Raw genomic sequence first — 25131 nt, 5'->3', positions numbered from 1 at the left:
ACCTAGTGAACTGCCTTGCTTTCTAGTGTCTATATAGGTATCCTAACCATCATGGAACATGATAAGTGAACAATTTGGAACACTATACATAGGCAACAACTCCAAGCATCACACAAATTGGATCAACTCAGTTATTTCAATAAAGTTTATTGTTAGCATGTTGCTAATCTAAAAGTGTTGATGCTCTAATAAGCATAAAAATACATAAACACACACGTGTAAAATCTGTCTTTTTTACATTGCACTGAAAAATTTGATTGATAGTTTTGAGTATTGATAAAATATATTTATAATCAACATCTCTGCTCATCTACCATCTTGGATTGCGCAAAGATCAGTGGAAAAAAAATGTCTCCGTTGTTGGATTGGCTTTTTCGCAAAAGATATACGTATATGATGCTCTCTTGAACTTTCATTAGGTTTTGGAACAGAAGCTGTATGTAGTATTAATCTCAGCTGTCAGTAATCTTTTGTTTTTGAAAATGAACCGTTCTCTAGATCGTGATTGGCGAATGCTACAGGATCCATTACCTGAACCAGGGCTCCAAATCTTTCGTGGGAAACCCATATGTCTCCGCCCTTTACAGACAAGTGGGTGTCTTCATCTTCGGCTGCGCCGTCAGCCAGTCATTCACAGACATCGCCAAGGTCTCGGTTGGGCGGATGAGGCCGCACTTCCTAGATGTTTGTCAGCCTGACTACTCTACCATCAACTGCTCTCTGGGATATATTACTAAATACAATTGCTCTGGAAATGAAAGCAGAGTACAAGAGGCCAGGTGAGAAATTTAGCACTCACATGCACATGGGTTCCCTTGCTTTGGTTGAAAAATGGAAGGAAAGAAGGAAGGAAGAAATGAAGAAATGTCATATATTGTAGATAAGAGTTGCACGATGTATCACTTGTACATAATGCGATGTGCATATCTGAATGATTTTAATAGGCTACTTCATATTGCAGATAGCAGAGAATAGACAGGGCACATGACTGTTACTTACATGTGACTTGCTTGATGTTAAAAAGAGTTATTACTGTCTGTTCAGTTCAATTCAGTTCTCTGTCTCGGCTAATTGCACTTGAATGGTCAAATACATACATAGCTGTGTCAAAATTCCCGTCTTGGCGAGTATTCATGTAAATACAGTCGGTTATGTCTCAAGTGAACGTAAACATTTGGTGAGCATTAGAGAATTTTGTTTATGTATTTATTTGCAAAATCTACGCAATGGCAGAAACTTCCCAAGTAAATAAATGTGGTGTATTTATTTTAAAATTAAAATGAACATTTTGATTAAATGCTCATTCATTTCTTTACAGGAAATCCTTCTTTTCTGGACATGCTTCATTTTCAATGTACACCATGCTGTACCTGGCTGTAAGTACATGCACTGCCATAGTTTTTTTTTTTTTTTTTTTTTTTTTTTAAACTAAAGAGCCGTTCATTCATGACTGTTATGTCTAGTATGAGAAGGGGACCCTCTATCACCCCTCACCCTCCTCTGAGGGTGACTGTGAGGGTCACTGTTATTTTCCTTGTTCATCCCCCGGATGGACACACTCCACCTGTTTTTATTTGTGCAGCTGTATAGACTTCCTTTCTCTCTGAAGTTTTCCTTCATTTCTCTCTCATTCCTTATGCTTTATTTTTGTTCTCTTTTTGAATGGGTCACACTCTTCTACTTCTTTTAATACTAATTATGCAGAATCCCCAATATAGCTTTACATACACACAAAGCCAGATTTCGCTCAGCCTCCCCGGAGTCTCTCACTGTATGTAAAGCCTCTTTCAAAGGCTTCAAACTTTCTCCCTTTCACACGCAATGCCCTATTATCTCCTCCTTTCTTCCTGCATCTAAATCAGCATCTCCATGGGCCCCTCCACCTTTCACTCTTTCAGATGGAAGGAGGTGGAGCCGCTCTGCTAATGGTGGTGGCCAGATGTTCACTCTCAGTGTTTTGAGAGATTATTTGAGAACAGGCAAAGATGGAATTAGGAGAGTGATAGAGAATATGTGTGTGTGAGGCCACAAGTCTGTTGAAACTCATGCAGGGTTCGTTCTAATGCTCTCAAAACGGCCATTAAATTAATGTGTGATTTTGACAGCTGGGCCTGACGCCCGAAACACTGACCTGAACACTTCCTATACAAGAGGAAACCGTACGTTAAGAACCAGACCCCAGGCAGGTACTGTTGAGTGTTTTGTGACTGAAGCAATCAGTTTTTACATATAAACCTGCTGTATTTTAAACTATCACGATTAGCAGTAAGGTAGGAGAGATGTCAGTCAGTGTTACACATCATTAGTCATGGCGAAAAGCAAGCATCCTAAAAAGCTGAATTTCCAGCTTCAAAACCGATTTCAACATGTCTCACTGCATGTACAGCATGTAGTCACTTGGCAATTTTAGGCCGGAATTATCATCTTGATTTTAAACCCTGGATTTGTCTCTGAGGGGCAAATTGTTCCGATGTTATAAAAAACCTTGGCTAGATTTCCCACAGCTAAAGCCAAACTTCATTCAGACTCCATTATAAAATGTGAATAGACTATTATGTTAAGATACAGGGTGACTCTTTAATGGCGCTTTTCCATTACCAGTACCAGCTTGACTCGGCTCGGCTCGGCTCGCTTTTCGCTCCGTTTTCCATTGCAGATAGTACCTCCACAATAGTACCTGGTCGTCATAGCGACGCCGCAGGAAACTGCCGTGACTTAATCTTCTACGCGAGACGCGCGAGACACACCCGCTACCCACACACACAGGACAATGGAGGAAATCGAGTGTATGCTGTTTTGGATGTTTTTATATTTGTTTTTGCTGTTTTTTTATTCAGGATACTCCGTCTGGCGCGTGCAATGATGACGCAGTGAATAGTGACGATTCTCTCTGACCAATCAGCAATCTGTCGTGTTTTCACGTCACATTTTAGTATCGCCTCTGCTCGCCTCAGCCCGCTTAGAACCTCGCCGGAGGTGGTACGAAAAAAAGTACCTGGAAGCAGGTACAGGTACAACTTTTACACAGTGGAAAACCAAACAGAGCCGAGGCGAGTCGAGCCGAGGCGAGCTGGTACTGTGTAGTGGAAAAGCGCCATAAGATTGTTGTACCATCTGCTCTTGGCCTTCAGAGTTAAAAACAAGAGAATAATGATCTGAGATATCAAAGAACAAAGCATGATAAGCAGAATTACAGAGCTGAAATAAACTGAAGAACAAGAGAAACAAGTAAAGGAAAGTTTTCTCTGAGTAGGCATATCGAGCGATACCGTCTTATTGACTGGAGCGTTCCCGTTCCTGGCCTCGCTCCCTGTAATTATCTCTAGTCTAGCTGTCATGCTTCATGGGTCAGACGTTGAAATCATAATGAGAGCTCACACCAGTCTTGTGATCCCCTTTTATTTGCACACACTTAACCCAGGTCATAGCTAGGCCGTCTTTGTTCTCACCAAATTGGCGAATGAGTCACAGTACCTCAAGACAGAACCCACACCTGTTCCGTCAATGACACCTTCTCACTTTTTTTGATGTTTCGATGAACATGCCACCATAAACACCATAATTGTTACATAGTAACCAAGACACATCTGCATTATATCTGTAATATATTTCCCCCCGTAGTTTTAAGGTTTGCATTTTTAAGGCAAGTTGAAAACTTCTACCAAGCTGTAAAACGTTCACCAGTGCAGCAGATATATGTCAGTTTATTATTAAAGCAATATACAAATTAAAACCATGATTAATTTCTCATTATCATTGTTAGATCAAAGTAATTATATTTTCTATTAAACTAACTGTAGTATTATTTTATTATTTTTAATGTATTGATTTTTTAAAAAAAATCTGACTTAAGTTATATTTAAAGTAATTAATACTTTTGTTTAGGAAGAATGCATTAAATTGATCAAAAGTGACAGTAATTTATAATAATGTTGCAAACGATTTCTATTTCAAATAAATGCTGTTCTTTTAAACTTTATATTCATCTAAGAACACTAAAAAATAGCACAAAAAATATTAAGCAACTGTTTTCAACGCCAACTACTGGGGCATCAGGGTAGCGCAGGACACATTACACAGACTTTTCCTGTATCTTCTTGCAGAGAATAATAATAATAATTCATTACATTTATATAGTGCTTTTCTGGGTACTCAAAGCGCTTTACATGGAAGGGGGAGTCTCCTCAACCACCACCAATGTGTAGGATCCACCTGGAGAAGCCAGTGAGTGAGATTAAGGTCCTAAACTTTAAACTGAACGAGTGGAGCTCACATGGTTATGCAGTTGAATGGTGTATTCAGGGGTCTTAGTGCACCACAATATCCATGCAGCTCAAGACCAGAGTGGCTGGTCAACCTCATGTGCTCATTGAGTTGGATCAGCATATCAGTTTGTTCTGGAGAGCAAGTGTATGTGTTTTTTTTGTTTGTTTGTTTTTTGTGGCCAGCAAACTGGTTATTTCCTAGCCTCTCAGTATGACCTTCACACTCATACTCCATGAGTTCTGGTTTGGCTGTGGTGTCACTGCACTTCTCAGAACTCATGATGACACAAGAAGCTTAAGTTTGCCATGGAGACCAATAGAAGAGGTGGTGAATGATAAAAGATCACAGGAAGAGTTGAAACGGGCACAAACCCATTTTGACAAGAAAATACTCTACCTGTTGTTTTTCAAAAGCTTATTTCTCTGTACGCCGTAGTCATTACCATGTGGTGAAGCTGTGTTGGCTTCGCTGTAATATTTTTGGACCTGAGATCAGGATAGAGAAGGTTTCAGTGGTGAAGTTTGACTGTTTTCTACCAGATCTGTGCAAATACACTTCAGAATGACCTCGAAAACCATGCACAGCAGCATGAAAAAGAGCTGCCTTTCCTATCAAAATATTGCAAAATAAGTGTAGTTTTATTCACATTCACCTTTTTCGTTAAGTTAACATGATTTATTATACCACATCTTGGTACCTCTTGCTTTTTCTGTTTCCCATCCCAAGTTGGACTGAACATGCAATTTCATGGCTGCTTGTATAACCTGAAGAAGTCAATAGGTGGGCTTAAAGGAACAACCTGTATGACTTTTCCATGCAATTACAATGAACTGAAATCCAAGTCTTTTGAAAATGATTAACTTTGATTAACAAATTAACTTTAGGCTTTTATTCGCATATAAACATTGATCAATGCACATATAAAGAGCACATAGAATATGGTAAACAGAAGCTCAACTTGCTTGAAGCATAACCGAAAAGGTTTGTACTAGCATTATATGCATCATATATAGCTATCACCTCTGAAGACTTGTTTTTGGATTTTTTTTATTTATTTTTTTACTTTTTAATAGAATGAATAGCACAGTCTTCAGAATTTCTCCTTATCCTTTTTTGAACAACGTGAATGTAAGTAAAATTACAGAATTTTTGAGAATAATCCTTTAATAACCCACCAGGATCTTTTCTATTGTCCCATTTGATGCCTGTATCAGATCTGATGATAAGACCCAGATTGCCTTCAGGGAAGGGACTGAATGGAGACTGTCAGCAGGACAGAGCATCTTATCTGCAAAAAGCTGTGTTACTACTCATGTGGGCACAGTGCATGTGTATGTGTTTGTGTTTTGGTTTTGGATGTCGCTGAGGAATCTAAGACCACACCGTCTGCCTCTCCTGCTGCCACCACCTCACAAAGCACTGAGATGAGATAGCCATATACACAGCATCGTCTCTGATCGCAACGTCTGTGGCACGTTTGGCTTATCTGAGCTCTGATAGCAAGACGCTAAGAGGCAGATTTGATGGGCTGTATCTGAGCCCTGATGGTCCTCAGGCTTTGCTGCTCTTATCAGCTCTTGGATGCCTACGTGTGGAGAGGGACCCCACTCTTGCCCTGAGGAAAAGAGCCACTTTAAGAGTTTGGAGAAGTCACAGAGCTCATCTCTACATCTCCATACTCAGACATGCTGGCTTACAGCTTTAGAGATCAGCGTCAGCTGGACTCCCTGTGTGTCGAACGTCACCCCTCCATGACCTCTTACAGCCCAACATATACCAGGACTCTCTCTTTGCTCTTTTAGTGTAGAAAAGATTTATATTAGGGATATCGCAATGTTTTTGTGTGTGTGTGTGTGTACACAAATATATAACCGTGAATTCTTTTCTGAAACTGAATTCTTTTACACTCCTCATTTGTGTGTAAATGAGCATATGGCGGATGTCATCCAGAGGCCCTAGTTGCCTTGTTTGTGTTGTGGCCACTTTTTAAAGTGAAACGACAATAACATTCCGTGCTTTGTGCTGCATTGTGCAACATTTGCTGTTGGAACGAAGGAGAGCATGAGAATGTCATTGTTGGCTCTAAGGCACTCAGTTTTTTAATTTGGAGAACCAAACTGCTATTTTATCTATGTATAGCTTTTATTTGTTAGGTTCATTTAGATGAAAACCTCTTGAAGATGATCGAAAACCCTGGAAAAAAACACAGGGATTACTCATGCAGATGGATGTTCTTCATTTTAACAATCCTAATTTATTGATTCACTTTTGTAATTTTGTTTGCAGTCATGTGAGTGAATCTCTGACAGACATAGGCAGACAGACCTCTGTCTCCGTAAGCCACAGATCTGCGGTTGAAGAACATTCCATTGCATTTATATGGCCTGATCAAAGACTTTATTGACACGTTTGTTTGTAAGTTCTCTGCAGGAACTTTTTTAGGGATAGGAATGCCAAGTGAATGAAAGTCTGTGGTTGAAATAGCTACAGCTCCTTGGTTAGAAATTCCCTCATTGCTGCCAACATTGAGGCCAAGCTGGACCAAAATGAACATGAGTATGAATTTATTTATTTGTGTTTGGCCTAAGATGAACTTTAGCCATATAATCAAGCAAGTATCTCCATTTCATCTGTTACATCTAGCTCTTCTATTTAACCACCTATAAACCCAACAGCTCATAAACAGTAGCGTGAGAGAAAGAAATGATTGCTGAATCAGGCAAAATGTCTGAAAGTTTTGTTTCAGCATATTTCTGAAGACTTCCTGCTTTGGGCCAAAATGTAAATTGAAATGAGACAGCAGGCCATATGTGGATTCCAGTCGATTTGAAGCACAAACGCACAGCCACACATAAACACACAGATGGTTATCGCTCTACCATCCTTCCGTTCTGAGGGATGTTTTTACGAGATAAGATTAATTTAAAATGATTGAAGAGGCCTCTATTTATCCAGTCTTACTGCCTATGAGGTGGGTTGAACATATTTGGTGCTTGTAATCTTTGGCTTTGTTAAATACACCGGACATCCAGACGACGTCACCTATGGTGTCTATGAATAACTCCAATCATTAATCAAAAATTAATTTGCGAAGATTCGATGAGCTGCTTGTTTAGGCACACCCGCATCGTCTGAGAACTTCATTCAGTAAGGAAACTCCAACTCCCTAACATCCTCAGGGAGGGATTCCTTCCTTTGTAGGAACACAATGCCTTCGGAGTGAGGAGAGAGCTGTTCAGGAAAGCAGACATGACCTTGTACACACCTTCGCTTAGAAGCTCAAAGCTCAAGATGACTATTGTTTGTTTTGTCTAACAGATCGTAATGGGCCTGTGTGTTTATCTGTTACTGTCTGTGAGTAAGGGTGTTTTCAGAGATTTCTGTTGTCTGCTATGGTTTCGAAGTTCGAACATAATGGAAGTTTTCCTTCTTGTGTGGTGATTGATGATTAAAGGAGGGTGATGAGTGCAGGGTCCTTGACTGACCCAGTTTGAAGGGTTTCAGGACTGATGGGCCGCCGGAGCGTCTTCAACAGTTTGTCCTCCTGACTCCCATCCTCCCCTTGTCTTTATAACCCTCGGTTAATTTGTTTTCTTACCCTAATGAGTCTTCCTGTTCCCAGAAAGCAAACTCTATAAGGGGTCCTTGGATTTAGGTGACTAGAGAAAGAGAGACCACATCCCTGGTTTGTGGGGTTTTTTTTCAGTGTCAGTTTTTTCAGTTAAATTTTTCTTTTTCTCATTCTCTGCTCAACCCCTCAAATACGCTATTTTTCTTCACCTGCCTTTGGTTTTCTCTCATTTCTCTGCCTTTTTTACATTTCTCAGCTGTTTTATATGTAATATAAACACAAGTTCTACAAATGTTACCATTTATTAAATTGCTTTCCATCTCTTTTTCTTTAGTTCTACCTGCAGTCTCGGTTCACGTGGCGAGGAGCCCGTCTCCTAAGGCCCCTCCTCCAGTTCACCTTGCTAATGATGGCCTTCTACACCGGCTTATCACGTGTCTCTGATCACAAGCACCACCCCACTGATGTCTTGGCTGGCTTTGTCCAGGGAGCCCTGGTGGCCTACTGCATAGTGAGTACATATATGTATTTCATTCGTTAAATATGCTTCAGGTTCCCAAATAAGGTTTAGTATCTTTTTCGGAGACCAGAGCCAATCTTGAATTTGTCTTTTCTGGTCGAAAAGTATACCAATCTGGAAATTTCCTACTTTATGACATTTGATAACCACTAGCCTTGATCTTCTTTTCTTCACAACATCTGGATTTTTTAATCAAATTGGTGAACAAGCAATTTTACACAGTGTTAACACCAGAAGAACTAATTAAACTTTCCTTTCGTAAATGTGCTGGCAATTATCAGCCCGACAAGTTTGACATTATAGCATTTTTTCCTGTTTTTATCTGTCACTTTGAAACATGAAAATATTTTTCTTTTACTGTAAATATAGTTTGTGAGAGTCCATTATTATGTTCGAACTCACCTAGAGGCAGATTTATCTGATTAAGAACCATTAAGAACAGACTTTATCTGGTGTCATCTAGTAGTGAAGACAGAAGACCATCCAGAGTTGGGAGGTCGGAAGAGGATCTGGAATATCTAGAACTAGACCACAACATTCTCCAGACCCCACCCTCTCTCTTTTTCACCCCTATCCACAAAATTACTCATCCGTCACAGTGAAGCATACACTTTTTCTTACTAATGCAGAGCATATTGCCTCAATTGCACCATTACCAGCTCTCAAATGAAAGGAGAGTGGGGGGTGGTGGAGTTTGTGGAAAAAGGAATTTTACACTTCATAATTGTGGCACGTCACACTCGTTAGTGCCAACTTTCCCTCCAGTAAGCAAAGCTTCACTTTGCTGGATTTACTGGATTGTGTTTGGGAAAATTGAGTCTGCTGAACTGACTGTTGTCTATAAGAGAAATTACAACGTTAATTAGTTATTTTGAGAAACAGGATGTTTTCTGTATCGTAAAGGGGGTGGCGAAAATATTTGAGGCCCACAAGTTTGGGTGGGGCTAGGGGGTTGTTGGGTGGGCAAGAGACCAAGACCTCTTCCCCCAGATATCACCCCCATCTTACAGTAATTATTACAACAACTGAGGGAAAAAATATCTAAATTGTTAGTGTTGGAATTTAAATATTGAGTTGTGTTTCTCATACATCAAAATACAATTCCCAGAATGTCCTAGGAGTGTCTTTCTTCAGTTTAATTGGTTGTGACAGAGCACAGTTTTTATGGTACACAGATGTTGGCCAAACATCTTTCTACTGGTACATGAACCTCCAAAACATTTAATCGTAAGTCCTTGAATTTGCTGAACCTGTGTGGCTCACTTTTCAGTTGGCTCTAGTCTTTATTTATTGGCATTTCGATTTTTCCAAGTAGTTTTAGGCATTTGCCAAGCCTTTAATAACCTCATTAAGAAGAACATTTTTAGTGAAACAGTCTTGTTTTGCTTGAGTTAACTATCAGCTTCTGATGGACATATTTGAGCTCATCAGGTTCAAGGTGTAGGATACAGTCTTTGAAACCTGGAGAAATTTCTTCCCAGTGTGGAAAAACTAAAAAATAGCAGATAAGTTCAAATAGAAGAGAGCAGAAATGAGATCCTTTTCACTACAGATCAAGGCGCCTATGTACTTGTTTTTAATGAGCCTACATTTGGAATCTGTTCTGCTCCCCATCTGTGAACGCTTTAGAGGCCCAATTAGATTATCTCTAATAACCAAAGCTCAGATGGAGCCTATAGAGCTAAAGTAAGGTACATGTCTTTAGAAGAAAATCGGACATGCCAAAGTTATTTCCCCATACATCACGGATTGGTTTTTCACCGTAGGCTGCAGTGTACCTTATCCAAACTTCTCTGCTAGTAGTCTCCGACAGTTCATGGTTGGGAGGTGAAACATTTCTTTTAAGCTTGACTATAGGTGCTGATTACTGCTTAAGGGGGTTGTGTTTAAAGACGTTTAAAGGTTGTAAGTGCTCTGGGTTGGTATCCAACTGGCTGGCTTCAAAGAAAAGATGGAAAGTTACAAGTCTTGCTGAGTTATGGCCATATTGCAAAAGCTGATTACAGACTTACCGCATGTTCCATACTAAAGAGGATCAGGTCGCAAGGTGCTGTTAGACTGTGATGCCCACAGATAACTGATCTCAAAACAGCAATTAATGTCAGTCTGCCTTCAAGCAGCACAATGCTAACTAGGCCATCAGTTTCGTTTAATCTTCTAAAATTCCAGTTTGTTATACTCAGGCCTGGTTTGTATCAGAGATTTTGGCAAGATTCTCCATTACGATCGCTGAAGTCAAGCAGCTTGGCATATGTTTAGCTGTGATACTTAACTAAAAGAACCCTTGAGATTCAGACTTCAGAAACTACTTTTTCCTTCTTTGTCTTTTGGACTGTTGACTGCGGCCACATCCTCCAGGTCTTCCTGTTGGAGAGTGGCGTGAGCTGTTTGTTCATGTCATCAAACATGGCCCACTTTCTAAGCTGCTGACATGGATGGAGAGAGTGTGAGAGGTTGGCTGCTTGTAAGGCTCGGTTGCAGAGGTGTTTCCTGCAGAACTAGACAAGGGTGGAAACAGCTGGAGGCCAGCGCTAAAACAGCCTTTTCCTCTTTCCACTCTCTCTCCATATCCACAGCACCCTTTGAGTTCCCTCACCACAACAGATCCTGGTCAATGGTATCCCACCATTCCTCAAGAGCACAGAGGGTCATGTTCAATATTCTGGACTCCAATTCCTCCTACAATAATAGTCCATAGCTAAGTTCTTCTGGTCTGGCTTGGGAGGCAAGATGGTTGTCCTGATATCCTATCACTCTCTCCCATATGTCAGGCCTGAGCTTCACTCTTTATTTTTTTCTCCATTGGCCGCCACAACACTCTTGTAGCCATGGTAATGGAGACCATCTCAAACCGAAAATAGTGTGGTTGTGTGTAAGAAGAATGGAAATTTTAACAGTATTATTAAACCTTACTAATGTTACGCAGGAGAGCGAGCAGCCAAAACACAACTTGGTCTCCGCAATTATTATGCAGATGTGGCTCAGTGCCTGAAGCTACAATTTAAGACACATGCATAACATAAGCAACACACGCTCACACATAATCATGTGCTGTGTTTGGCGCTTTTAGGATCAGGCACACCCAAACCAATGGAGGACCACACATAAGTGTACACACCCATGACATCTATGAACCTGTTCACAGTTAAGTTGAATCCCATAAAGCCATCAGTGAAAAGCGACAGAAGTTCAGTGAGGTTCATTTGAGACTAGATTGGATTGGTGGTTGGTGAGCCCTCACAGCTCTGGGATCCAAAATAAGTGTATACATTGTTGATGTTTTGACTCTCTGGCAAATGTTGGATGGTGACAAATTGTTTGGTGTCATTTCCTGTCTGATTAAGTGAATGTCTGTGAGAGTGCCGGGGTGGAGCAGTTAGCTTGCCATGTAGATGATGTCAAACCACTTTAATAAAATATAATACAGAGACGGAGACTAAAATAGTACATTAGGCAACTTGACGCCCTAGTGTTTTCACATATGTTACACTTTTTAAAGAGAAAGTGTCACAGAAAACACGATTTTGATACACCTGGGCAGCAAGCACAGCAGATTCCACCATAGCCGTTGCCTCAAGGCATCAAGATGGGGTCGTGATTGTTTTGTTTATTTAATCTATCAACAGTGTTTACCAGAAATTGATTACATCACCTCAAAGGTGAATTTTAATTCTTCCTTTAGATGCAGTTAGTGGTACCGCAATAAGGTCAACGCACATCCGCAGGCTTAGACAAACAAGAAAAACAGCTTCCTGGTGCTGACTAAGCATTTGAGCACAATGGAGTGAGTTTGCTGTGGAAGAACACTTTCAGACAGAGGGCTGTAACACAGGAAGCACTCACCCCGTGACAGGTTCATTTGCTGCCTGTGATTATTGTGAACTGATGGCAAATGTGTTAACACATAATTACATACAATCTAATACAATCTAAAACCAAATTATATTAGTCTTACTCGCATACAGTGGCTGCAAAAAGTATTTGACACTTATAATGTTCATTGTAAAAAAAATAATCCTGTAACAAATTGGCATAAAAAATGCAGCTATGGTTTCCAGAAATTCAATGTAAAAGTATACAGTGACATTTTTCAGGTATTAAAGGATTGCATATTCATACCTGAATATTTTTCAACTTGAACATTTTACTTAAAAATGTACTGATAACCAACATAATAATAAAACAGATGGTAAAATAGGTGTTCATCGTAAGTGTCCTGCCCGTAATACTCATATATAGACGGTTCAGAGTCATGCACACAAAGACCAATGAACAACAACAAAAAACATAAATGAGTAGAAAAAAGTATTTATATAGAATATGTGATGCCACGCTGGGAATGCCCTTTTATTGTTCATAGTTTTTACTTACAAAACCATACATTTGTAAAATGGCATATAACGTGACATTTTTACTGTATATATAATAAAGTTTTTTTACTGTAGCATTTTCAGTTTTTCCTGTAAAAATTACAATTTTGTGCATTCATTTTGCTTTATATATACGAATATGCACTTGCCATTTAAAAGCCCATATAAGACATCCTTCCTCTTATATTGAAATCCTTCATAATTGTAAACAAGCAGAGGTTCTAGATCCAGTTTCCTGATGTCATTCCAGTGCAATGTAAAGGTCACTCTGGAAATGTCATGATCTTTCTGGCATGCTTTCACTCATATGGGCAGAAGACCCTCACAGGAGGCCCTATAGGATGAACTTATCCGCTGTAACCTTTGGATAAAGCGCTCTTTGTATGCAAGCATGGAGTCTTTCACTGAGAGGATATCTAAGAAACAGCTGCTGGAAAGATGATTCCAGAACTCTGATGGCCTCTGTAAGGCTTTCTGTTCACTTTCTATCTCTTTCCACGCACACACTTACAAACCTGTTGATAGTCACAGTTTGCTTACTCAGGCCTGTCACTCACATAACCAAATAGGAAATCCCTTCTTTTTTTCTTTTTTTTTTTTACTCTGTGTGCAAGTCAGTGTGTGCTTTTTCTTACCCCTTGGCATCGTCCAAGGGCAGTGCGTCGCTGCGGCTGACAGCAACACCTGAAGCGTATCAGGACAATTTAGCTGACCTCTTTTCCTGTCACACACTGACTCTTCACACACTCATAAAGAGCGTGTGTTTACGCATTGGCAGGCTTTCTGGAATCGGTGATTCCACGTTGCTGTGGTCCAGCTCAGCTGTTCTGCATGCTTCAGTAACATTCATGGTGTGTAGATGGCTAAATATCCTGTAGGCCTCTCCTATGCCTGCATTACTGTGAAAGCATCCCGTCTTTGGCATGAAAGGCCTGTGGCTCAGACTTGTATATTTTCAGCTCTTTGTAAATCCATTGGATGGAAGCCTAGTCTAATGCCAAGGGCACACTTCCTTTCTTCCCCTCCCCGGTTTCCTGTTTTGCCAGTGATGTCATTAGAACGCAAAGAGAGGGTTGTCGGGCATCTCTCCTTGACAACAAAGTTCTTCCCACGCCAAGTGAGACCATTAATACTGACCTCACTCCCCACTCCCTCACAGTCGAAGACTGAAACAAAAGAACTTTCCTCTTTATCTTTACTACTGACTCAAGGCGTTTGCCGTTCTTATCAGTGTGTGACTCATATCCGTATGTCACGGGCGATGAAATGCCAGTCTTTATATCAGCTGACATTTCAAAAGCCATATTGCTCATTTGTGGCTAGTGGAACATGCAACAATGCTTCCAAAATATGTGTCTGAATAGGGGTAACTGAGATGTTTAATAATATGCTGGTTATTTAGCTCCTCTACTTCTATTGTAAAGTCATCCCTTCCATCCCAAAAAAACAAACACTGTTTTCATGAACTGCTCCCTACATAACACGATAGTCCAAGTAACTAATATAGATCAAAAGTAACAAAATTAAGGGGTTATAGTGATCACTAAAGGGGGAACCAAAGGGAAAAAAAAACCATATATTAGGAGTATGCAGATCCCCAATATATCCACTCGGCGAAGACAACATGTTTTTGAAGCGTTGATCATTATAGCCAATCACAGACACAGGTGTTGAGCGCATGAACTCAATGGCCAATCAGAGGTCTTTAAGAATCCGTTCAACAACACTCAAAATGCCAGAAGGAAATGCTGGTTTTGTCATATTTTTAAAATTTTCACTGACAACCATTTTTTGGGTGTATTACAATCACATTCTGTGGATAATGTGATTTGATTTGCATCCTTAGTTTTCTGGGAAGACTTTGGTTCTCAAATAAATGATCTAATTATCTTTTTCTTTCTCTTCTTCTAGGCCTTTTATGTATCGGATCTCTTCAAACCCAAAGCCAAGGCTGCCACTCCACCTCCCTCGCCAATCAAGAAAGAGCTCCTCCCCTCCTCTGACATCATAGAGAGGAACAACCATCACAACATGGTGTAGGAGGGAGGGAACGGGAGGATCCGTCTGTAATCTCCCCATCCCTCACCCCCTCCCCCCACCCCTGAAGAAACCAGAACAGCCACCTGTGACAGAGGAGCTACGGCCTAGCTGACACCTCCTCTCTCTCATCTGACAGTAGAATGTAGGGACAGGACAGAGACAATCCTATTGACTCTTATTATGACTTTAGAAAGACCTCACTATCCTAGAGCCCAATCTGGAAGGCAAAACCGACACAAAGCTAACAAAGAAAAGTGATTTCTCCCTCGAAATATGGCGTAATTTGTTACAGAGAATGAATTCAGCTCGGGCAAACCGGCCCATTGACGAAAGTAATACACAGAAATATACGAATGTGTAAACGAGCGACAACGAAAGGAAGGAGAGAGTGAATGTGAGGCTGGTCATGTGACCAGCGCTTCTCTCTTTCCGACCATCTCTTTCTATTGTCTCTGTGGCCTTTCAGTAACCGCATAGGACAACAAATTCCTTATTAATAGGAATGATTCGTTTTACCTGCGATGTAATTAGCACAGATATATTAACAATATAAAGAAGAATAACTTATAGCACTATATCCAAGTTCATTGTTAAATGTCACCACTCGCTATCTGAGAAGTGTAGCTTTGAGAAGCTTGATGAAGGTCTGTACACGAGATCAACACCCATCAAAGCTGATCTTGTTACCCGAACAGTGGCCTAACTGCATTTTAACGGGTTTTAAATGGTGGGTGGGTGGGTACGGGACTTTTTTTTTTTATATAGATAAAGACTGATTTCAAATAGATTTTTATTTTAGTAAATGATTTCACGATGCCCGAACTCTGGGGGCGTGGCTGAGCCGTGCCGCCTCGCTGTCTTCTGATTGGTCAGAGCTAACGCAGGGGGCGGAGTTAGATGTTGGGGAGGATGGCGTAGAGTTGTGTCTCGCCACCACGGTCGCTGGGATTGATTCCCACTGACTGCACTGGCACATTTTTTTTTTTTTTTTTTGGAACTGGGAACGAGCCTCTTCCGCTGGCTGGTTTGATCTCTTTCCCTTCCGACTGCATAATCACTCAACTCTAGTTGTGTGTTTTTACCCATAATGCCACCTGTGCCCTCTGCCTGTCCTGGCAAGAGTCAAACTACCCCAAACCCTGACGGGGTTAAGGGGATGTGGGGTCCTTCAGCAGGACTCTCTGTCTCACGTTTGCGTGTGTTTATATGTGTCGCGTGTGTTTCTGCAGCCGGTCTTGGTGCAGTTGGCCGTTACCATGTGAAGAAACTTAAGAAAACTGTGGACTTTTTTTATTTTATATATGCCTTTTCTTAGCCTTTGTGATCCTATTGTGATGATGTCTACTGTCCCCACTAACAGCTGTACAATAATGCCTGACTATTACAGAGAACACATCCATACAACACAACACAACTCAAGCTCTAAATGTGTTGCACATCCCTCCCATTGTATAGTCCGTCCTATCATTTCAACAAACCGTTTTATTTCTCTCTCAGAAGTATATAAATAATGTATAGATCACTAAAATTAACTATGTAAGATATTATTTCTGAACGTGTTTAGATATATCCACTATGAATCTAAAAAGCAATGTGTCATGACCTGTGTTATTTACAAAGTGCTGCTTTTATGAGCATTGATTGACAGATTTTTGTATTTAGGTAACTAAAATATTGTAGATTTGTGATAGTACATTTTTAATAAGCGTTGGATAAAACACATTCAATTGTATCAAATTCACTATTAGTATTTTTGTATTGTCTCATTTTGTACAAAATAAATAATAGCAAAATGTTTTTTTTTTTTCTGCTAAATGTACTTAGCTCTAATACATGTGCTTTTAAATAAAAGCTCATTATAAACAACAAAAAAAGTGTTTGGTTTCTTATTGAGTGAAATTGAAATTGTCCTGTTTTCGATGAGTAAAACCCATTAATTTCAAACAGAACATTGTTTCTTAATTGATTCTATTTTAATATATATATATATATATTTCTTTTTAAAACTGAATTTTCAGCATCATTACTCCAGTCTTCAGTGTCACATGATCTTTCAGAAATCACTCTAATATGCTGATTTGCTGCCCAAGACACATTTCATAGTATCAATGCACAGTTGTGCTACTTACTATTTTTGTAGAAACCATGATACTTTTTCAGGATATGAAGTAAAAAAAAAAAAAACAGCATTTACTTTTTTGGAGCATTGTAAAGTCATTTGATCAATTTAATGCATTCTTGCTGAATAAAAGTATAAATTTCTTTAAAAAAAAATCTTACTTCCCCCACTGTGTCTTAATGAATGTTTGTTATTATTCTTGGGAATACTGTTATCATCAATGTGAAATTGTCCCAGTATTAAATGAGTAAATCACATTAGTTTCAGAAAGAAATTTTTTATGGCGTATTGCGTGTGTTGCTTAACTGCCCGTCATAAAAAAAGTTTGAAAAAGAAGCTAAATGAATTGTCTTGGAATGAAATAATAAGATTTTAGTACCGTCAGCATGTTTCAATCAGGGCTGGGCGTTCTTGTTTTCCTAGGACTAAGAAGACTGACTTCATATTTTGGCTGTGTTGAGGAGCCATGATCATAATTTCTAATGTTAGGCTCCCTGATGGTGGCACGCTGTCATATTCTCCACTGTTATGAAGTCTTGAAACATCACCATATAGCTGAAACATCTCTACAAATTACTCTAAAATGCAACTAACCAATCAAATTGAACGGTTTAATAAGGGAAAATGAATGCCGCCAAAGGCTGGTGCATTGAATTGTGGGTACGTTACATCAGTGGGTTGGGTTTGGGCCAGGCTTTTGAGGTCTTTGCTGATGGATCGAGGCGATGGCACTGAGAGCTGTTCTGGTTCTGTGGTCATGTTTGGCTGAGGGAAGGGGAGCCGGGGAGGCCTGTAGGCAGGACTGATGCCAGTACCGAAAGAACACTAGGGACGTTCTGTTACTCCTACTGCCGTGAGCCTCACCACAGGCTGTTTTTTTACTGGTTTTGCACTGACATCTACACTAAGCCACCAAGACTAGTCCTGCCTCTTAACCTGATTAGAAGACAGATTATAATACAACAATGGCGTTTTGGGTCTTTGATCAATCTTTATAGGTGAATAAATTCAATCTGTTCATCATATAAAGCGATTGTGTCTCTTAAGAAAATTTTGAATAAATCGCTGTTCATATGGAATAGTTTTATAATCTCTTTATGAACTTTTTGAAGTGTCAGAGTGGTGGTTGTGTAGCTGTCAATGGAGGAACAGAAATCTGTCAGATTTCATCAGAAATGTCATCAAGTTCCCCTGTAGTCAATCATTGTATCCCTTTAAATTCACCTTTGATCACCAAAATGACATATTTAAAGTCCCCCTGTGGTGAAAATCAAGTCTTTAAAATTGTTTATATGTCTATATATATGGTGTTTTTAACATGATTTTAGACAAACCAGGTACAAATTCATAAGTCAACACCATTGCTGAGTAATTTCTCCTTAAAACTGCAGTGAACCAAAGACACGGTTTGAAATCGCTGGTGTTTCTGACGCCACAAACTACCTTGTAACCAATCAGGTCAACGAGTGATCGTCAATGAGTTGATCTCTGAGCTGGTGTGAGTGAGTGGAGGCGGGGCTCATTTACATATTTATAGAACCACGTATACAAAACGAGGCAGGGTGTAGAGTTACATTCAAGCTATTTTACGCATGAAGAATTTTTTTTCAAGGAAAAAATGCTTAAATATGTCATTTTGGTGATCAAAGATGAGTTTTAAGGGATAAAATGATTGACTACAGGGGGACTTTAAATTTTTTTTTCCTTGAAATAATTTTTTGTCATGCCTTAAAATAGCTTGAATGTAACTCTACACCCTTGCCTACTTTAGTATACGCAGAACCATGAATATGCGAATTAGCCCCGCCTCCACTCACACCAGTGCTGCGTTCCAGTCCACTTTTAGACACGCACTTGCAAACTTCCCTAAGCACTCCCCCTCGGGGGAAGTCGCCATTTTGAAGTGCGTTCCACTTCGTGAAGTGGACGAGGGAAGTTTATATGGACAGACCCTCGCTCCCTCGATTTTGACCGAGGGAGCGAGTCTACTTCATATGTACACTTCAGGCACCTATATGTCCCACAATGCAGTACGATTGTGACGTCACCACATATCTCGTCTAATCACCACCACAACAAACAACTCTATGATATTAATTCTAATTCTAACTCTATGATATTATTCGCAATGACGTACATCCGAGTGAACGAGACGGAGGGAAGTTAGCAAGTGAAGGGCATGACAATTTTGGACTGGAACGCAGCACAGCTCAGAGATTCACTTGTTGACGATCACACATTGACCTGATTGGTTACAAGGTAGTTTGTAGCGTCAGAAACACCAACGATTTCAAACTGCGTTTTTGAGACTGTCTTTGGTTCACTGCAGTTTTAAGGAGAAAATACTCAGCAATGGTGTTGACTTATGAATTTGCACATGGTTTGTCTTAAATCATTTTAAAAACGCATAGACATATAAAAAACATTAAAAGCTTGATTTTCACCACAAGGGGACTTTAATATGTGTTCAGAAGATGAACGAAAGACTTGCAGGTTTATAACGACGTGAGGGTGAGTAAATTATGACAGAATTAAAAATATTCGATGAACTTACCCTTTAATATAATTGCATTTTTCCAATTTTATAACTGTCTTAACCACAGTAGCCCCCGCAATGCCTCCTCTACTGTACTGCACCAAGTGAATGGGTTTCCCCTGGGGATTTTCAAACTGTACACTTGCCTACCAACAGTGTATGATCACCTTTGACCATGAAATCGGTCTGTTATCGTCTACCAACACCCTCCACATTCAGGCTTAGAAAACCACAAATGCAGATGTAATAAAACCAGCCTCAATGCTGAGCAGATAAACTTCCGAATTACATCCGCTGTCACTGCTTGAGTTTAATGACTATTGGTTTGTGCATGGTGGTTTATGTGACCTCCAGCATACAGTACGGTCTCATTATGCATTACACCTGATACAAGAAGAGCACTGTAACCAACAGAGGAGCTGTCTAGACAGAGCTGCTGTGGTAGGGATGGGAATCAGACCGGATCGAGGGCAGGCCCATCAGGAAGGACGTCCAGGGTCTCTGAGGGTCTTTTCACTCTACGGGCCGTCGTAAGGAGGGGCGACAGGGCTGGGCTCCGCTCTCCACTTCCTTTAGGGAAATGGAGCACATTCCTGAATCCAACCTAAAAATGCACAGGAATAATCACAAAGAGGAGAGAGAGAGAGAAAGGGAGGTAGGGGTCATCTGCACAACCAATTAAAGTTGAATGCAATGGTCAAAGATGATGGTATACAGTAACTACATATTCAGATGAGGGGAATTTTAACTGAAACCTGGAGTTGTTTTTAGAGATTTTTTTCCCCTATAGATTTTTTGCCCCCTATTGGGGCAAGTTGTCACCAGTGTTATTCTTGTGTTATTTATATCCTTTTATAGTATTTATTTAGAATTAGCTTTTATTTTTATATTTTCAGATTTATTAGTGTCATTTTATATTTAATTGTAATTTTAAGGTCAGGGTAACTCTAACCCTGACCCTAAAATTACAATTAAATATAAAATGACACTAATAAATCTGCAAATATAAAAATAAAAGCTAATTCAAAATAAATGACAAATAAACCTTAAGTTAACAATAATAACACTGTTTTTTATAAATGTCATAAATACAGACGTTTTTCAATGGGTGTTAAAAAAATAGTTTTTTGTTTGTTTTTTCTGGACAATAATGATGAAAATGTTATATTAAAAATGTTCAATACGTTTTTTTGTTTTTTTTAAGCCATGACTTTAAAGTATGTCACTGTAAAGAAAAGTATAAATTATGACAACATATGTTTTTACATTGCTTTAACTTATTTATTTATATTTTTAAATCAGTTTAATGTAATTTAAGTTGAAATGACTTAAACTAACTTTCAACATAAACCTATAACCTGAAAAACATTCACTGGAGAAAAAAGTGTAACAACAATCTTTCTAAAAGATGAAAGGGTTATTTATGGTGAGAGAAATGAGTTATTGGTGTTTGACACACAGCACAATTTTCATGGTAAATCCATTATGAATGGTGGCAGCATTTCCAGACACTAATCCACACACACACACAAGCATTTACAGTTATTTCCCCCCTCTTATTATGAAGCCACATGTGTAGGCTGGTCTCACAGGAATTAATCAAATTCTGATTTCTAAGGGATTATCCTCCAGCTCAATTAAATTTTCTCAGATTTACAGTATTAAAACAATATCCCAGAATTTCCGGTTGGCTTTAAACATAAGAAAGCAATCCAAAGAACATCCTCATAATTGTCAAAGACAGGATTGGCCCACTTTAGGCTGCTCTCATTTTTGTCATAGGCTACAGAGCTAGTCGTAGCCTACTAGGAAATTTGGTATCCTTATCAGATTTACTATTAAAATAAAACATCTGCAGATGATGAGGATCATGTTGCTCATTTGCTGTACATGACGAGAGTTATTTTGTAATTAAAGTTCAAATGTTTTGTTTTGATTTAATTAAACTTGGATTATACAGTTTATCATTACACCTGAAAAAGCTCATAAAGTTTTTCTTTTATGACTGTTTGAACTATTATGCAAGGACAAACCAGGGAAATATGTTGTATGTAATGGTTCATATCTTCAAAAAGATGTTCTATAAACATACATTGGGTGTATGTTCAGGTTTAAGCAGAAACTCATGTGGTATCAGGTTGCGTTTTGCACTTGGGTCTTTCACACATAATGCATTTTTGTATTCCACTGTTCTGCTTTTCCATGTTTTCCAGGTTAAACTGCTTGTTTGCGTGTCTGTACAGACTTCAGAAGGATATCAGCATCAGAAACAAGTGGATGATTTATTTTAATGGCATCCCGGATTGCGTCGGAGGATTGTCTTTTTTTCGGAGCATTTTGTTTCGTAAACGAGGCGCAGTGTAGCCTAACGAAGAGTTCGCAAAGAAACTTTCGTGCAAAGACGAAGCAGGGAACTGTATTGGATCTGACAGCAGTTGCATCACAAACCGTAAGTACATGATTTCATAATGTTTTGTCTGTAAATGACTGTTTTATATGGATAATGTTATCAAAACATAGGCCTATCACACTCAACGCAAATAGGTAGTGGCGTTGATTTTCCGATGCAATGACATTAGCCAAACGTAAGTCAAGCCTTAAAGGAGCCGCCCCTTAAAAACAGATCATTTCAGACAGAGGGTCCAAATGTAGGTTAAAGAATCGTTTTGCATATATCCGTGTCATGACCTCTTTATAAGAAGTCAAAGTTTTAAAAAACGCATTTATGGACCTTGCTTTTTTCCATTGCACTGCACCTAGTCTTTTTAAAATGCAAAAAACTTGAACTTCCCCATTAGGTGCGGTCACCGATCACGAACTCTCGTCATTTCAATAGCAATCCGCGAACGGAATAAACCACGGAATAAACCTTGTTTCCACCACGGAATAAAAAATACAAAAGGTAACTGCCACTTTTTACCTCACAATTCTGACTTTTCCCCCCAATTGTTTATATTTTGCAATTCTGACTTTTTCTCTCGCAGTTGCGAGTTTATATCCCACAATTATTTTTCAATTCTTCAATCAGAAAAAAGTCAGAATTGTGAGATAAAAAATGTCGCAATTACCTCATTTTTTATTCAGTGGTGTAAACAAGCCTGTGAATTTGCTGTGCTGAACAACAGAAAGCGGCTTAGTTTGAAACAGACTTCTGTGTGAGTTGTCATACATCTCTATACTGACAATGGAAAATAGACCTTTTTTGAACGCAAAATGTAGCCTACTCCAAATTTCGTTAACGTGACAGCACCTTTAGGCTGCGTTTTGAACGTTCATGAAATTTGTGTAAAATGAAGAGACGTGTTTCAGAAAGATGTGTAGGCCTATTGGTGATAGTTGGGGCGCCTACTGAAAAACTTTGCACGTGTATCTATTAGTATTGTTATAGACTTATAGGCTTAATTAAATATAATTTTTGAATCCAATTGTTTTGAATCCAGTTTCCCTCTCTCTCACCCTCCTCGCAGGGTCTGACATGGTCATCAATGAGTGTGTTCAATTTAGCTTTGTGTTTCACTACTCAAGTGCATCATTCAACAGCATGGTTCTCAACTGCTATCATCCTGTTATCATCCAATCTGTAAGTAAACCTTGTTTTGATTTGTGGAGTCGATTTCCCAAACTTTTCTTGAGCTTCCCATATAACATCTGCAACAAAGGGTGATTATTGTGCAATAGCAAATACTGGAGGTCTTAATATGGGATTCTGGGTAAAACCACACAGACAACGGGGAGAGCTGGCACAATTTTAGCATTTGTTTGTTTTTTGCTCATTTATTTAGTGCAAAGCTTTGAAATTCGACAATAGCTGTCAACACCCAGGTCAATTAAAAGTAAGTGAGGCAGATGTTGGGCTAGCAATAAAAAAAGATTAAATTAATTTAGCACTCATGTGTATAATTGTAAAGGTGGTATGTATTGAATTTAACATAAAAATAAGGTCTCTGGTATGTGTACATGTGAAACACATGCCCAAAAAACAGACATATCCTCAGATTATAAAGGATATGCTTTAATAGTGACAGGCAGGACAAGAAGAAAAAATCATAAAATACATATTCAAACCCAAAAGCTACACTTAAAATGATGAGATTTTTTACCAAATCTGATAAGCAACAAGAAAACATGTAACCTTAAAAAGAAGAATAATTGTTCAGAATAATGTATGATTTGATAAATCGTTCAAAAAGAAATCGGTATGTTTTTTGTTTTTTTGAAAGAATTCTCTTTTTAAATTTTATTTTATCAAAAAAAATTAAATATTATTTCAATTTAAAATAACTGTTTTCTTTTTAGGTATAATTTAAAATTGAATTTATTCCTGTGATGCAAAGCTGAATTTTCAGCATCATTACTCCAGGCTTCAGTGTCACATGATCCTTCAGAAATCATTCTGATATTATGATTTGATGCTCAAGAAACATTTCTGATTATAATCAATGTTGAAAACAGTTGTTCTACTTAATATTTTGTTGACATTTCTTTTTTTTAAATAAACCATGCTGGGTTATTTAATGAATAGAAAGTTCAATAGAACAGCATTTATTTGAAATAGAGATATTTCAATTATGCATTCAGCAATGCATACTGTTGATTGGGACACTTTAATTGCTACAGTGATCAGGAAAACACATAAAATATCTGTTTTTTTAAACATTGTCATTGCTGAATCAACACGATAGAATAAGCAGAGTGTAACTCTGGTTTACGGTACGACTTCAGTTCGGTGACAGACATCGATCGACTGGCTTTTAGTGGTCTCGCTGTTTACTCCACACCATTAGAGATGACAAGATTGTCATCTTGTCATAATCTTGTCAAGATTAATTTGTGTAAAATGAAGAGACGTGTTTCAGAAAGATGTGTAGGCCTATTGGTGATAGTTGGGGCCCCTACTGAAAAACTTTGCACGTGTATCTATTAGTATTGTTATAGACTTATAGGCTTAATTAAATATAATTTTTGAATCCAGTTGAATCCAATTGTTTTGAATCCAGTTTCCCTCTCTCTCACCCTCCTCGCAGGGTCTGATAAGGTCATCAATGAGTGTGTTCAATTTAGCTTTGTGTTTCACTACTCAAGTGCATCATTCAACAGCATGGTTCTCAATTGCTATCATCCTGTTATCATCCAATCTGTAAGTAAACCTTGTTTTGATTTGTGGAGCCGATTTCCCAAACTTTTCTTGAGCTTCCCATATAACATCTGCAACAAAGGGTGATTATTGTGCAATAGCAAATACTGGAGGTCTTAATATGGGATTCTGGGTAAAACCACACAGAGAACGGGGAGAGCTGGCACAATTTTAGCATTTGTTTGTTTTTTGCTCATTTATTTAGTGCAAAGCTTTGAAATTCGACAATAGCTGTCAACACCCAGGTCAATTAAAAGTAAGTGAGGCAGATGTTGGGCTAGCAATAAAAAAAAATTAAATTATTTTAGCACTCATGTGTATAATTGTAAAGGTGGTATGTATTGAATTTAACATAAAAATAAGGTCTCTGGTATGTGTACATCAATGTGAAACACATGCCCAAAAAACAGACATATCCTCAGATTATAAAGGATATGCTTTAATAGTGACAGGCAGGACAAGAAGGAAAAATCATAAAATACATATTCAAACCCAAAAGCTACACTTAAAATGATGAGATTTTTTACCAAATCTGATAAGCAACAAGAAAACATGTAACCTTAAAAAGAAGAATA

General features: G+C 38.7%; 1 protein-coding gene across 2 annotated transcripts in view; it reads left to right on the top strand.

The window, feature by feature from the left end:
* The window catches only part of plpp3 (phospholipid phosphatase 3), a 38598-nt gene extending 22443 nt beyond the window's left edge, over window positions 1-16155 (top strand). For both annotated transcript variants that reach the window (XM_084090594.1, XM_084090593.1), the window contains exons 3-6: window positions 499-779; window positions 1319-1376; window positions 8172-8348; window positions 14639-16155. In XM_084090594.1, the coding sequence (XP_083946720.1) occupies window positions 499-779; window positions 1319-1376; window positions 8172-8348; window positions 14639-14767 (645 nt within the window). In that variant the 3' untranslated portion in view covers window positions 14768-16155. The remainder of the gene's footprint in view (window positions 1-498; window positions 780-1318; window positions 1377-8171; window positions 8349-14638) is intronic.
* The last annotated feature ends 8976 nt before the right edge of the window (window positions 16156-25131 follow it).

This window comes from Abramis brama (genome assembly GCF_963993115.1).
Source record: "Abramis brama genome assembly, chromosome: 18".
NCBI classification, from domain to species: domain Eukaryota; kingdom Metazoa; phylum Chordata; class Actinopteri; order Cypriniformes; family Leuciscidae; genus Abramis; species Abramis brama.
Note: the sequence above shows the minus strand (reverse complement) of the source record. Positions and strands in the feature narration are given on the sequence as shown.